Consider the following 16,186-nt stretch of genomic DNA (forward strand, 5'->3'; position numbering starts at 1 on the left):
ATAAGCTAAAGGAAACTTTAGACAACGACTAACACAAGCTACACATATTTGTACTTCTGGCAGCATTCATTCCAATCAAAGCAAGCTGGCTTCCTTCCTGACATCCACTATATCTTGAACCATAATAAGTCATGTGTAGTGGTCTTTGGCAAGGTCATATAAGATGGCCAGCCATTTACAATCTCATTGATGAAATCCAATAGAGAGCATTGCAAGGTCCTTCTTGATATAGCATTTGCCATAAAGAACCCTCTGTATCTATTTTTCCAGCTAAAAACCAAATTGAATTTATTTCACAGGTCCAAATTCCCCATATATCAAGTTTCAAGTCTGTAGAACAAAAATTGAGTAGTTTGGTAGAGACTGTTCCACGCACACACACACACACACACACACACAGACAAAGTCATATATATATATATATATATATATATATATATAAATATATATATATATATATAAATATATATATATATATATATATATAATTCAAGCTTATATTTTCGAGAGGTAAAGCAACCAATGAAATTTTAACAAGGTTGATACAAGAGTGCTCGATTCCGAAGTAGGACAAAATATACATTTTTTTTTTTTTTTTACATAAGCGTTAATATGTCACTACACATTCATGGGCATGTTTCAGTCAGTTAGTTACAATCAACTAGAGACCTCTTCCAACGAAATTGCTTATACAAAAGATTATGGAAGAAGTCTCTAGTTACTTATAACTTATATTTTAAAATTTTACAGCATAATCACATTGACATTCCAGTTTTCATTAGATTACTGAAGTTAAGCAATGTTGAGCCTGGCCACTACCAGATGGGTGACCATTCGGGGATACTAGGCGTTGTATGTATTTAGGTAAGCAGGAGATGAACACCCCTGCCTTGCACAGTTCCAGGTCACCCTTGAGTAAAGTGCAGCATGTGTTATTCTCCGTCTGAATATTCTGGGTAGATGGAGTTCCTAAGCCATATAGGAAAGAGAAACTCTATTGAAAAACCAAACTGGATAAAAGAATCCCATTGAGCTTGTAGGACAATCTTCTAATGATTGCGTCAAAAATAAAACACCTGCTTCCAACTTATCATGAGTCAATACAGAAGTAGTAAGGCTCAGAAAACTGTTATGAGAATGCTCATGTCAGTGCACAAGCTCACCTAAACTATCTGGCGAATATACCCGGTGAACCAAGTGCAAGAGAAATACAAGCAATAGTACTTAAAGGGACGGTTAAAATCTTAAAAAGATTTCTCGGTTGGAGTAACTAAGCTAATGAGAGAATGTTTGGCATCCGGTAGAATACCCCACCCCCAGCAAAAACAAAGTGATACGAAAAATAAAACTAAGAAAGAGCTTGAATGCCTATTAGACACTATCCTCGAGTGTACAGGGATTTTTCATGACAACCTGGCATAACAATACTAAGTGCTGTATGTATTCAGGTAAGCAGGTATGTATAATACTCTAGGGAGATGAACACCCCTGTCTTGCACAGTTTCAAGTCATCTTTGGGCAAGGTGTACTGATGGTACTATCACTTTGGGATAGAGGGGACTTGTGAGTAATAATAACAAAAAGATGATTCCACCACCCCCATTACATTTTTAAATGGGAATTTCTTTGTACCCCCTGCCTTGTCTTTTTTGTATTTTTTTCCATTTCCTTCTTAACCCATTCTTTTTAATAACTTCATCACTCATTTCATCCCTTTTTTTTAGGTTCCGATTTACTGCATGTCTTTCCCCCCTCCCCCCATCCTCTGTTAAAGGTTCTTCTTACTTCAACAACTTCTTTGCTTGACTTTTTGTTGTTTTGTTCTCGTTCTTTGTGCAATTCTTCTCGAAGGGAATCAAGTTGTTCTTCCAAATGATTCCTTTCACTTATTGCTTTCGCCTCTTCTTTTTCTCTGAAAAACAATTTGCAAAATCATCAATAACCAATTGGATACAATATTAGCGTCTCATCCACACAGATTGCACATTGTCACAACTTATAATCGTTTGTTCATTTAATTATAAATTAAACCAAATTATTATAAAACTATAAGTAATTATTGTCAAAATTTAGAAAATATGGATGCGTTTGTCTAGAAAGATCGATTGAGCAAAGTAGGTAAAACTGCTCAATGCTCGCGAAATTAATCAATCAATTTGAACACTTGGATTTGTTTCAGCAGACCGTTCCTAGCCTGAATCAGTTCACTTCGTCCAGAAAGACTGTCTGACTTAAAAACTAAATGCGACTCCAAAAGATGAAAAATCCAAATAAAAAAAAATAAATAAAAAAAGTAGTTTAGCGTGATATGTTTACAACATCAGCCACCATAATGCATTTCGGTTTCTTAATTATCTACTTAATTTAAAAATAAAAATTCTTTCTTTTCACATTATGGTGGTGCGAAAAATGCACGTGCATAAATATGAATTAGGAAATAATTTTTATTAATATAGAAAATATGTACGGCATAATCACGTTGACAAACCGGTTCCCATCAGATCACCGAAGTTAAGCAACGTTGAGTCTGGTAAGTACTAAAATGGGTGACCAATTTGGGAATTCCAGGTGCTGTATTTAGGATGACGTCGACACCTCCCTGCAAAATAAAGTTGCAAAAACCTAACGTTGTCATCTCCCCTAACGGGGATATACATGCGACTGGGGACCGCTTGTGAATTTCATGCTCCCATGAAACTTCTTCCTTCGGAGGAAGCCGGTTAAACCCTGAATAGGGTTGGTGCTGACTGCACACACACAATATAGAAAATGCAATTGTTTAATATTTATTAAATAATATGAATTTTTACAAGTTAAATGTGAAAAGTAGCAAAACTTACGCAACAGCAATTGGATACAATCTCAGTCTCATCCAGACACATATCAAGTTGGGTCAGCTATAAATGATATTTGATTGTCAAGAAAATTCAATAGGTCAAAAGGTCAACCATTATCACTGATCAAAATAACCTATTTTCGTACTCACCTCAATTTCTTAATTTCTTTCAAACATTTTATCTTTTGCTTCAATTCTGCCATCAAAACTTCAACATTCTGCTGTAGAGAACGGTTACAGTTCAAGACTTCCTGCAAAGAATCCGCTGTTTGCTTGTTTTCTTCCTTGGATTTCAATAGAGAAGCACGTGCGTGTCCGAGCTATTACATTCAAAACCAAAGCAGATATTTAAAGAATAAAAGGATTTTGTTTCCTAATGAAAATTCGGTTTGAAAACATGGTGAAAAACAAAAAAACAAAATGTTTATCCACCTTTGAACTAAAATTGAACGTATGTGAGGAAAGGAATGTTCCCGAAATATCATACCACACAAAATTTTCAACGGACCATAGTGAAGCAAGTAAGAAAAGAATATGATACAATATTTTATATATATATATATATATATATATATATATATATATATATATATATATATATATAAACACACACACACACACACATATATATATATATATAAACACACACACACACACACACACACACACACACATATATATATATATATATATATATATAAAAGGAAAGAAGCACTTAGTTTTAGTCGCATTAAATGTTACCATACATTTACAGTTCTATTCCACTACAGACTTAAGGTCATTTTCTAAGGTTTCTGCCATTGTCTTAGATATGTGTACATCCATTTATTCTGCCTGTCTATTATAGAGCAAGGTGTCATCAGCAAATATACCCATCTCGGGCACAATTTTATCATTTGACAAGAGAGACAATGCATATTCATTCAGTGAAGGTTTTCTCACTTTATTCTTCAAAACTGAATGCGAAAAAGTGTCGTACCTCATCCGTTTGTGCATTTGCAACAGACATCAACTTTTGTTGTTGGTTGACGAATTCTCTTTGCAAATCCGAAATTTCCTTTTGGATTGTCGACCTAAAACACAAAATATAAACGAAATAAACAAAACATAGCAAAAAATTTCCTCTCAACAGCAACAGAGAGATGGTGGTGCCTAATTGGTTAACGATACAGACAATCTAGGTATGCTAAGTTCAGATCCAGTTTGTTCCACAAAACACTTTCATTTATGGATGTTGGCAACCTTCACATCGTCTCTTCCCCCACATTTTTTTTTTTTTACTCTTTTTCCACACCAAATAAAGCATATTGCCACTTGGATGTAAGAGGCTACTCTTTGGGATTGTGCTTAGCAGATTTGGGGAGTTGAGCAATGAGATTTCTGTTCATATTACATTTACATTTTAGCAAGTTAGTACAGTCAGGGAAGCAAGAAACAGGGAAGGAATTCCAAAGTTTAGCAATCTGATGGAAGAAACTATTAGAGTGAACGTTTTTCAGCATCTAGGGACCTCAACAGCGAACAGAAAATGATAGAATTTTGCTACTTGTCAAATTACTCTGGAGTATGTATGTCAATGGAGGCACAAGTGCTCATCAGAGCACATTCATTAAAGTACTTATAAAACAGGTGCAGGGAAGTAACATTGCAGCGATGACACAAAGGTTAGAGGTTGGCTGATAGAGTGAGACCTATTAGATTTGAGACTCTTTTTGAAACCCTGTCCAAGTATGTAATTCTAATTGTAAGATGTAATTTTAGAAAGAATTTTTTTTTTATATTGGAGTCACCACTTATCAAGGCCCAGAGACCACTCGAGGATAAGGGTTAATGAGTGTACAGTAGTCAATGGGACAATATCATAGTAATCGTTAGTAGTGGAAATTTGGTAAATTGGATTACACAAGGAGAACGGCTCATCAAGAACTTGTTTACGTTGGACTTGAAGATGACTGTATTGTAGTCAGCTGGGAAGCAAGCAAATGGAGGAGAGTTCCACAGGCGTGCAGTTCTAAGAAAGAAGCTTTGTTCATGGAATCTACATTTAGTTTTAGGCACAGATAAAGAGTGGGGGAAATTATTGATAGTGGATTCAGCTAAACAAGTGTTTCTCGTGAATGTTTGGCAAAGGGTGACCATAGATTGGAGCTCAGACGAGCACTTACCAAGAAAATAACGATAAAGCAGAGACAGGCTCGCAATGTCTCTTCTGTGGAAAGAGATTGCAGAGAAGAGAAAATGGCATCCCACTACTAAGCTACGAAGTCTATTCTGAACTCTGTCAAGGCAGAATAAGGTCTTTCTAGCAGTTCCTGCCCAGATGTGGCAACAGTACTCCATCATTGAATGTACCTGGCTCTTATATAGGTAGAGAATTGCATCAGCAGGTAGATATCTACTGGATCAATAGAAGGATCCCATCATTTTTCCAGCCAACTTGGTAACGGATTTCTAACCCGAAAGATATCAGAGAAACGAATGCCAACAATAATCATCTGATTCATATGTAAATGCATGAACAAATGATGCTCAACAACAACAACAACAACAACAACAACAACAACAACAACAACAACAGCAGTGATCCCCTCCTCTCTTTTAGAGAACTATCTGTCGTGCAAGTACATGATGTTAGTCCTTCTAGGCAAACAAAATGAGAGCAGTGCACTAGTTTGTCAATGCAGAGCTGCAATGGCATGAAGTATACAAAGTGATGACCAATCAGACAACAAAACCTTTATTCTTCTCACCTGATGCAAAACAACAAATGGTGCTTGTACAGTAAACACATTTCAGGTAAAAACACTATCACATACTTACATTTCATGTTAAAATTAGTATAAGTTTAAAAAAAAATTATGAAAAATTATCCAGTAGAAAATGCGTTAGATCTATTTTTCACGAAAAATCATAGAGACAAGTGGGCCGACATTTTTTATGTTTTAAATGGCAGATTTCAAAGAAAGCAAGGGAGATAAGTCAGTTTGTTATAAAGAATTGATCACACAACTCTTTCATATTAAAATATAATATTTGTTAATTCTATAAAATCCATTTTTACTTTTAATTATTTTTCTACTGGATCATTTTTTGCAAATTTAAAAAATTTATACTAATTTCAACATGACACATAAATATGTGAGAGTGTTTTTACCAGAAATGCATTTGTTCGAAATTCCATTAAACTGTACAAGCACCCAACAAATCTTAGAGGTCCTATCTTCCCTCAGCTAACATGGGTGCTGAATTACATGCAAAGAAGCAGCTGATGAATAAGCTAAAAGGGCTTCAGCTGAAGACCAAACTACCATTTTCTAACCCTAACTCTTCCTAGAATCAGAAAAAGTGGCAATGAATATCTAAAGCAAAAAATAGATTGAAAAAAAATTTATTGATATTTTTATTTTTTTTAATGGACAAAAAATTGGTTGATATTATTGATAAAGCAGATTTTTTTTATTTATCCTTTGTTATTAAAACTATTCCGGTCAATGGTAAAGGGGAATTCTTATCTTTTCTTTGCTTTAACTAGCCTGCGTGCCTGGCGTTGCCTGGATATTTGGAGATGTGTGTTGAGCAAAACCAAAAACAAAAAAAAAGTGGTAGTAGGCAGGCAGACTCGAACCTGTACTGAGAAGGAGGAAAAGAATGTGAAAAAAAATATGACGTCTTTGCTATCGCGTTCATTGCCAAACCAGAAGTGATGTAAGTTTAAATTAAGGCTAGTCAATCGAAAAGAGGGGATGACTTTTGAAAAAAAAAAAAAAACTACCCCCCCCCCCCCCCGTAGAAAAGTGCCTAGTTGAGAGTGAAGGAATTAATATTTTTGGCAATTTTTTCGATATTTGCCGTCCAAAGGGTTGAGCTCTAAAATTATACTGATCTTGTGAAAATCCGTCGTTTCTGTCAAAAGTTTTAGGCAGACATACAAACATACATGCATACATTTAAACAGACAGGTGAGATTTATATTATCGAGAAGAAGAAGAAGAAGAAGAAGAAGAAGAAGAAGAAGAAGAAGAAGAAAGAATATATAACTAAAAAGTATATTATAAAAAAATGAAAAACCTTTGAAGAGACATAATAAACAAATTTTTAGACAAAAAATTCTTAAAATCTTAAGAAATCGACCAAATTCATCAAATGTACAAATAATTTCATCAAATAAATCGAATACAGATCTTTTAATCGAGATTCAAAATCAGAAACTTTTTTTAGGCAATCAAATGTTTGGTGCAAGTTCACAGTTCAATCTAAATAAAAAACAAAAATACAGAAAATTCTTTAATATGTACATACACATCACGGAACAAAAATGACATATTCAAAAAAATCACATAAATCGATCAAGTATTTTTTGTTATAAAAAATATCACTTTTAAACGATTTTAAGTGAATAATGTGAAATTGTTAGTATTCAAGGCTGATCTCGCATATTTGAATTATTGTGGACTTATCTACCCTCGTTTTTTTTAAATGGTTACATGAGACAGCTCCTGGTTTGCGTACTCATAAAATTGGGTTTTCTTAATTGAAAATAAAACTACTTAATCAAATTATACGATTTTTGGAATATGACATGTTCGTACCATAACGTGTATATACATCATAAAGATTTTTCAGTATTGTCTGTATCTTTTTTTTTTAGGTTGAACTGTGGACTTGCAACAAATGCTTTACCTCTGTTTTCGCAAAGTGTCAATTTCATTATCTTTCCGACCCAATACCATTTGTAATTCGTCCACAGATGATTCCAGACGATTATGCGATTTTATCACTGCCTGCAACGTCTCAGCTAATTTCTTGTTGTCCGTTTTACTATTCTCTGCTATTTTTTGAAGATCCAGCATCTTTTGAAGGGAAACACAAACAATCAAAAAAATAGAAGCAAAAAGGAAAGCTGCATTAAATCTTTGAGAATTTCAAAAAAATAATTAAAAAAATGGTTCTGCTCAAAATTCCATTTACTGAATTTAATAAAAAGATTTCCAAGTTCATAAAAATGTATTTGAAAAAAGTCGGAAGTCACATTGACCAAAATATTGTTAAAACAACAATCAAAATGAGAATAGTAGTTTGAATAATGACAAATTCTTGAATTTAGGCATTTTAATCCAAGACAAATAACTTTCCCTCTCTCACACTTTCATAATTTTTGCTATTAAGTTATTTGTAATTAGTAATAAGAGGTGAGCTATCTTAAAAGTGCTAGCTCTTAAAGATGCTGCCATTTTGAACAACTAGTTTTGCCTCTTTTTCATAACAGTGACAAAAGTCTGTTGCTATATGGTAAGCTGATCTACCTATTTTAAGAATAATTGACTTATCCAGTGACAATGAATATAATTATATCTAAACGTCGAGGTAATGATTCATGACAGCTATGGTCTCAGTATCATGATGTGTACTTAACATATTTTTTGTTAAAACACGTTCTTGTTAAGTATAACACTGCGTTTGCCTTGATTATTATTAGCCTGTGAGGTTACAGCACATAATTAAGTTGAAGAAAATATATTTCAACTTATGCAAATCATCATCCTTACATCATGGTTACATTTAACATATTATTGAACAGCGATTTGTGGCAGCTATGTCCCCAGAATCATGATGTGTACTTCTGTAACATACTTTTGCTGACACTCTTTTTGTCAACTACACCACTGTGTTTGCTTTGTTACTGGCCTGCAAGGCTACAACAATGGTGACGAGGGATTCAAAACTTACATTGCCACAACTTAAATAATGCTTAATTTTATTGTTTGTTTCTAACAGATAATCAAAATAACCCCAGATTAATAAACTATAGGATCTTCTCTCATCTTGGAATTTTTTTAGAACAATTAAAAAAAAAAATCATTTCACTTTCACTTATAAACACAGCAGTGTGTAGGATTGAAAATTTTAATGCTACATTTCGATCTATGCCATTTCCTTGGTTATATTAGAAAAAATATTGGAGATGAACAAAAAAGAAAATATCTGTCTCATCTGATATTCAAGCAGGGGAGGGGGTGAAGTGCCATGAAAAATCTTGTGGCAACTTAATAGTGAAATGATTCCTACGAACGCTGCCTCTAATTGCTTACCCTCTTTCCTTCTCTGCTTCGTTAGAATTTGCTTTCCTCCTCACTCAACAAAGCAAATAAGTTTTAACATCAACATGCGAACTCAAGGTATGAAAATCATCCTAAATCTAAAAAAGGTAACACCTATATGTGAAAATAGTAAGCCAGAGTGAATTTAGAAATTCCTATAAGACATGATCACAGGATTAGTTTTCTCCAGAATTCACAAACCAACCATAGTACCGAAGAACCTAAGAACGCCTGTTCAATACTCTTTCTCCAGCCTTTGTTTGAAGGAGTTGAAAAGGATTCAATGACTTACTTATCTGGCCTTCATCAACTCATACACTTACAAGGATTCAATGACTTACAAGAACAAGGTAAATCAGCACACACACACACACACACACACACACACACACACACACACACACACACACACACACACTGCCAAGCACTCACATACATATATTACTTACACACACATATTATTCACTCTATGAATATTTGGAATTGTGACTTTTATTAACTCAACTTTTTTTTACCCAAACACATGTTTGCACTATAAACAGTTTTCATTACGGAAAGTAACTTTTGTATTCTTATCTTTTGTATAAAAATGTTTTGTTATTACGTTTTGGAATTTTTGAGATCAGGATTGGTAATTCGTATTATTTGGATTCTTCAGACTACTGTTCTCATCTTGAGTGTCATTTTCACAACGTTTCAATCAATGTAACCTCCAACCTTCTTCAGGTATATCTTGTCAAACTCAGGAATTTGGATGGAATTTCGAACGGAACCCTTTATTTACTTCATGAGGGTAGCATGCTCTCATTCTATCAGCCATGACTGGATAGAGGTCCTAAGTAATTCACAATTCTATTTTTTGGTTGCCCACACCGAGGATTGAACCTCCAACCTTCAAGAGAATATTACTTTTACAATTGATTTTTCCAAGTACTCTAACCACGGACATTGTGAAAATGACACTCAAGATAAGAACAGTAGTTCGAAGATTCCAAATAATACAAATGCTTTGTTATATAATTTCATTTTGTCAAATTTCATTTATAAAACTCTGTTCATGTTTTTAAGTAACACTTGTTACCTGGTGACCCTTCTATTCTTTCAATCTTTCATTTATTCTCAATTTTATATGCAAGCCCATATCTATTAGAATAAAGTTATATTCCTGTCTGTCTGTTTATCCACTAAAGGTGTTTTGGAAATTAATTTTCATATTGAAAACTGATTTTTATACATTTTTACTCCATCATCATTTCCATATATACCATGAATTCAATGGAAATCTACATTAAAAGAAATTTAAATCTAATTTACATATTATAGAAAATCTATTTTAATAGTTAACTCTATGTTATTAATGTTTTAATTTTTAGCGATACAATTGTTTTAATTGTTCTGTTAAGGAATATTATTTAAAGTTAATTAATTTATTTTTTAATTATTTGCTAAAGTCGACATCAGTAGTGTTTAAAAATGGAAGTAAGCATTATTTATTTAAGCCATAAAAGTTATTTCTCCTTGACTGTTTGATTTTCATAACTGAAGATCCATAAATTCAATGTGTGGTCCACTTTCAGGGAAATGGTAAAAGTTAGGATATTCAGTGTATCTTAAATAGTAGATTACTAAGCCCTCTGTCCCACAATATATTGCCTGGTATATATATATTTCCCCCAAACCTCTGGCCTTGATGGAGGGGAAACTAAAACTTGCTGCTATGGTTTCAAATGATCTGAAATAACAGCAAGGGGAGATTTGATTCCAAACATTTCCTTCTTTTTGAAATAGGGTACGATTATGAATATCTCCAGTATCAAATAATCCTTATACACTGTGAAGTTTGCTTTATGTATGAAAACCAGAAAGTATATATTTTTCTATTGTCAAAATATTTTCCTCTTGTAGTATATAATATCTCTACTATTGTGTGTGAGTGTTTGTGTGAGTTCCTTCCTCATAGATTCTAAAACAGCTGAGCTTATCTTTTGCAAATTTCACACAAAGCTAATTTATATGTCTGGCAGTGTTCTTAGATATGTTTTGTACAAAAATTCATGTGACAAGTATCAAAAATCGAAAAAAATCCAATCTTAAAAATAGTCTTTCTCTCTTTTAGATAAAAAAGAAGAATTTTTACAGCAGAATATTTTACGTTACACCAGCCAAGGGAAATAATAAATAAAAAAAATCTCAGCCAAATCATTTCTTCTTTAAAAAAAAGCCTAAGTGTAACTCACAATTTTATTTTTTTCTTATTAATGAATTCAATTTATGATAAAAGAAGAAGTACTATTTAAAAATCACCAAAAATCATTTCTTCGTTTGCATATTTTAAAACTAAACATTAATCAAAAGTGACTTTTTCAAGGCATTCATTGTCAAGCCCAAATATGATGTGATATTAAATATGTCATGATATATATTATCAAGCCCAAATATGATGTGATATTAAATATGTCATGATATATATTATCAAGCCCAAAGCTGACATGATATTATAAACACAGGCAAAATTTGATGAACGACATTATCATTATTATTTTTTTAAATTTTTTTATATTTTTGCGAGTTAGTCCACCAGGCAAATTATTCCTCATAATATATATAATCAATGGAGGATTGAAACTTTAATGATACATATGCAATCTGCATAAATTAAAATATCATGTTGAAGCATATTGTACGACGGGGGCAGTCAGCTAGTATTATATATATATTTCACTTTCTTCTTTCACTAAAACAATAACATTTATACTGAATTCATAGCATGATTCTTGGTTATATCTGAAGACGCTATTATCATCAAAAGATGGCTTCTACCAAGTCAAGGGACCACGTCTCAATCTCACCCTACAACTAACACTTAGGGGAGGGGTGACGGATGCCCACCTTTTGTTGGTGTTTGTTTCTTTTGTTTTTCAGTTCACATTTGAGAGCGTCAACTTCAGTGAAGAGTTTGTTCTGTGATTCCGTCATTTCCTGTAATTCTTTCATTTTGCGAGTGTTGTCCTCTTCAAATTTGCCCACTTGTTTCGACAAATCTTTCACATTTAATTCTTTCTCCTGCAATTCGTTTTGGATCTAAAAAGAAAACAAAAAATATTGTAAAATACTTGATTTGCAAGGCACTTGGAAACTTTATTTCCCCCCTCTCTTATCAAACTCTTTGGTGCTTATCCAGCTTAACTGCAATATTAAAAAAATATATAATTGTACAAAAACTTTATCATGTACTTACCTGTTAGGTTAAAAACTGCCTGTACACCAAAATTTGCACAAATTCACCCAGTATTTTTGTTTTTATAAAATAAAATTTGATCAGTAAACGATTTCCTGCCGATATTATTATGATTACTATGTGATATTTAAACTTTGAATCAAACACCTCGGCTATTGACCTTAATGTTAGCAGAAAATGGTGGACGAGACAGTTTGCCCTTAAAATGTTTTTTGTTGCTTAATAAAAAAATAAAAAAATACAAACATATAAGTAAATAATAAAATGTTTTGTGTCATTTTCTTTTTAAAGCAATTTTCAATATTAGTAAAACTAGATAAGCACTGTTTATATGTTTTTAATATTAGCACCAACTCTTTATATGTTGTGCAGTGATATGCAATCTAGATACAATCTTGCAATGTACTGTTAGACTAGAGATATATTTTTCTCTTTTTCACCCCAAACAATGCGTATTGCCATTTGGTCGTAAAGGGCTACTATTTGGGATCGTATCTAGCAGGGGATTGTGGGGTGTTGAGTAGCGAGATGTCTGTTCATATTGTGCTAAAATTTCTGCATGTTAGTAAAGCTAGGGAAACAGTAAACAAAGAGGGAATTCCAAAGTCTAACAGTCTGAGTAAAGAAATTATTAAAGTAGAAGGCTTTCCAGCATCTAAAGATCTCAAAAGTCTAGGGGTGGGATTTTGCTGCTTGTTGGGTTAGTCATGGATATATATGTTGAGGGAGAACAAGTATTGTGAGTTTAACAGGGGACATTCCATTAAAGTAATTATAAAACAGGCACAGAAATGAAACATTGCAGGTGATATTGTTTTTGAATTTTGTGAATTGTTGATTACCCACTATTTACCACATTATTTTAGTCCTGGGTATGACGTAAAACTACATCCGGCAACGAGGCCCTGGTGCGGGAGCTCCAGGGTTTTGGGGAGAATGTTACTACCCCTTAGTTGTTGCAGTGCTGGGTCAGCCTTGGGCAAGGTGCAGTACCCACTAGCCCCCCCCTATTTAGGGTCGCAAAAATCCAAGCCTGGTCAACGATGCTCTTGGCGGATGAGGAAGGAATCCCAACAGCTTGTGCAGCGGATGAACCAGCACCGCAGTGCCGACGCAGGCAACAAGGGTGATGATCTTTGCCCTCTGACAATTACAGGAAAAGTCCATTGAACAACATCAACCTCTCATTGTCACCTTTGTAGATTTTAGCAAGGCCTTCGACACAGTTGATAGAGAATGCTTTGGAAGTTACTGCCCAGAAACCTTCACAAGAGTACTGCGCAGTTTCCATGATGGCAGGGGTGACGGATGCTCAGGCTCCTTTAGCGTTGGATACGGCGTCAAGCAAGGCTGTGTCCTCGCGCCAACTCTGTTTACAATCTTCCTTGCTTCTGTCCTGAAAAGCATGCCTAAAGAACTCGGTGATCTTTACATCCGAACTAGAAGTGATGGTGGCCTTTTCAACCTCAGACGCTTGAGAGCAAAAACCAGGACATATGAGTTAGTGATCAAGGAACTACTCTTTCCTGATGATTCAGCACTTGTGACCCACAGCCTCCAAGCAATGCAAGTTTTAGTGACAGCATTTGCCGAGGCATCCAAGAAATTTGGACTGACTATCAACATCAAGAAGACTGAAGTTTTGATTTAAGATACCCGTGACACAAAGATTAACCCCAGAGAAGTACTCCTGAATGGCACCCCATTGGCGGAAGTTGAACAGTTCACCTACCTGGGCAGTACCATTACGAACACTGGAAAAATCGATGAAGAACTGTCAAAACGGATCCAAGCGGCTGCATCAGCCTTCGGAAAATTGAGAGACCGTCTGTGGAATCAGAGAGGAATCAGATTAAAGACCAAGATGAAAGTGTACAGAGCTATTGTCCTACCATCACTCCTGTACAGCTTTGAAACCTGGACTCTTTACAGACGCCACTTCAAGAGATTAAACCTGATACAACAAAGGCTCCTCCGTCATCTAATGGGTATCTCTTGGAAAGACCATGTATCGAATTTTGAAGTACTAGAAAAAGCTAAAATGCCCAGTGCTGAAGAAATAATTGTAACAAACCAACTAAGATGGACAGGACATGTCACACGCATGTCAGACAACAGACTACCAAAAGTAGTTTTCCTTGGTGAGCTCAAAGAAGGTACACAACCTATAAAGACGTGTTCAAGAGACATTTGAAAAACACAAACCAACTCAACAACTGGAGAAGAAAAGCTGAAGATCGAATAGTTTGGAGAAGTGTGGTATCAGGTGCAGCCAATGCCATTAGAGATCAAAGCATTGCTGCTTGGGAAGCAAAAAGAGCGTGACTACGGGCACCACTACCTGGATTTCCTACCATCAGGTGTCACATATGTGGCCGTGGTTTCAGAGCTCCGATTGGATTCACATCACACCTTCAACACGGGCACTAACCGACCTCCGCGTCATCGTCGAAATCGACGGACTGCCCAAGAGAGAGAGAGAGAGACTACATTATTATAAATTTTCTAGAAATCACAAGTTACTAATTCCTGCAACTCAATACATTTCCTGATCATTTCAGCATGTCTTTTGGTTGTGGCTATTTAACTCTTACAATGATTTCTAGTATCTATATATTTTTGCCTATTTGTACTTGACTTATGGCAAACAAATTGGCAGAATGAGTGTGGGAACATATGCTTCAATGCCTGCTTTGCATCATTCAGTTGTGTTATTTGCACACAGTTCAGCATTAAGAGAAAAGATATTAGTTCATAAGGCATCTCGGATGTGGTCTCTGATGGCTTCCCAATCAGCTTTGTTAATTTGATCAACGGTTCCTCAACTCGGAGTTGGAGATTAAGGATGATGCCTACCAATATCAGAAGGTAATTAGCATTCATAAGTGGACTATGGGACTTTGTCATACAATCATCCAGGAAAGAAGACAGGATTCGTTCCAGAAGAAGTAATATCCACTTCAAAAAGCCCTGCTTTACTGGGATATATTTTCATGCTCCAAATACTGTTAAATGCCCTTTCTTACTTTCTTTTGTTCTCAGCTGGAATTTCAAGAGGCCTGGAAATCTATATATATCTATCTATCTATCTATATATATATATATATATCTATATATCTATATATATATATATATATATATATATATATATATATATATATATACAGTGCCGCCAAAAAGAAAGTCCACACTTGTCATTTTTTCCAAAACTGCAAATTAAAGCTAAATTTAATGTAACTGTTTAAAAAAACCTATACCTCATTTGATACACCTTTTATTCCTCTATAATTTTACCTAATGGGTGGAATTTGAGAAGGGAGAATTTATTATTTTTGAATCAGAAAATGAAAAGATTATGTTATGTGTATGTATATAATAACCAGTTAATGGCAGTGTAAGCACAATATCGTAGAAAAATATAGCATTGGACCCGGTTTCAACTAGTAGCAGTGGAAGCACTGAATATTGAGAATAAAATAGGAACTTCTTCCTCTGAAGATGTGGCGATTGTGATGATGTTGCTCAACAGGCGTATCATAATAATGTAGCATTTTATTATCATGAGTGAATGTGACAGAAATGGTGGTCGTAACTACATAAGATAGTGACTGTCTGAGTAGATGTACTGAATTTGTATGTGGCATCTGTTGTTGCAAACCTACGGTACTTTGGTCCAGAGGAGAATTTCTGTGATCAAAATATTATATATGGAGATAAATCATTAATCATATAATGATGTCTCTGCTACAATTTACTGTGTTTCAATAAAATAACATTATTACATGGTGGCAGCTTGGGTGTAAAAAAAAAAAACAAAAAAAACTTCCATTTGCAATAACAGGTAAAAAAACATGCCAACAGGAAGTCAAATAAAACCAAAAGTTAGACTGTTTCTTGAAGGCTACCTAAGATAGGTGGGTAATCTACAATCCATTCAATTTGTTATTTAACAGTAAACTTTCTCTTTTTCTTGCAAGTCAAGAACAGATCTAGTTTACATCCATGTGGATTCCA

The 16,186-nt window shown here is 34.4% G+C and overlaps 1 protein-coding gene and 1 pseudogene across 1 annotated transcript in view; one reads left to right on the forward strand and one right to left on the reverse strand.

Annotated features, from left to right (window-relative positions):
• LOC145300872 (uncharacterized) overlaps positions 1 to 16,186 on the reverse strand; it is a 92,489-nt gene that overhangs the window by 29,605 nt on the left and 46,698 nt on the right. Inside the window, exons 10-14 of the mRNA XM_080144524.1 lie at positions 11,824 to 12,015; positions 7,517 to 7,686; positions 3,816 to 3,909; positions 2,987 to 3,156; positions 1,786 to 1,912 (exon numbers count right to left, since the gene is read on the reverse strand). Coding sequence (XP_080000650.1) covers positions 1,786 to 1,912; positions 2,987 to 3,156; positions 3,816 to 3,909; positions 7,517 to 7,686; positions 11,824 to 12,015 — 753 coding nt within the window. The remainder of the gene's footprint in view (positions 1 to 1,785; positions 1,913 to 2,986; positions 3,157 to 3,815; positions 3,910 to 7,516; positions 7,687 to 11,823; positions 12,016 to 16,186) is intronic.
• LOC145241739 (5S ribosomal RNA) lies at positions 2,462 to 2,580 on the forward strand (annotated as a pseudogene).

Source organism: Euprymna scolopes, chromosome 2 (assembly GCF_053919585.1).
Source record: "Euprymna scolopes isolate OS-2025 chromosome 2, ASM5391958v1, whole genome shotgun sequence".
Taxonomy (NCBI): domain Eukaryota; kingdom Metazoa; phylum Mollusca; class Cephalopoda; order Sepiida; family Sepiolidae; genus Euprymna; species Euprymna scolopes.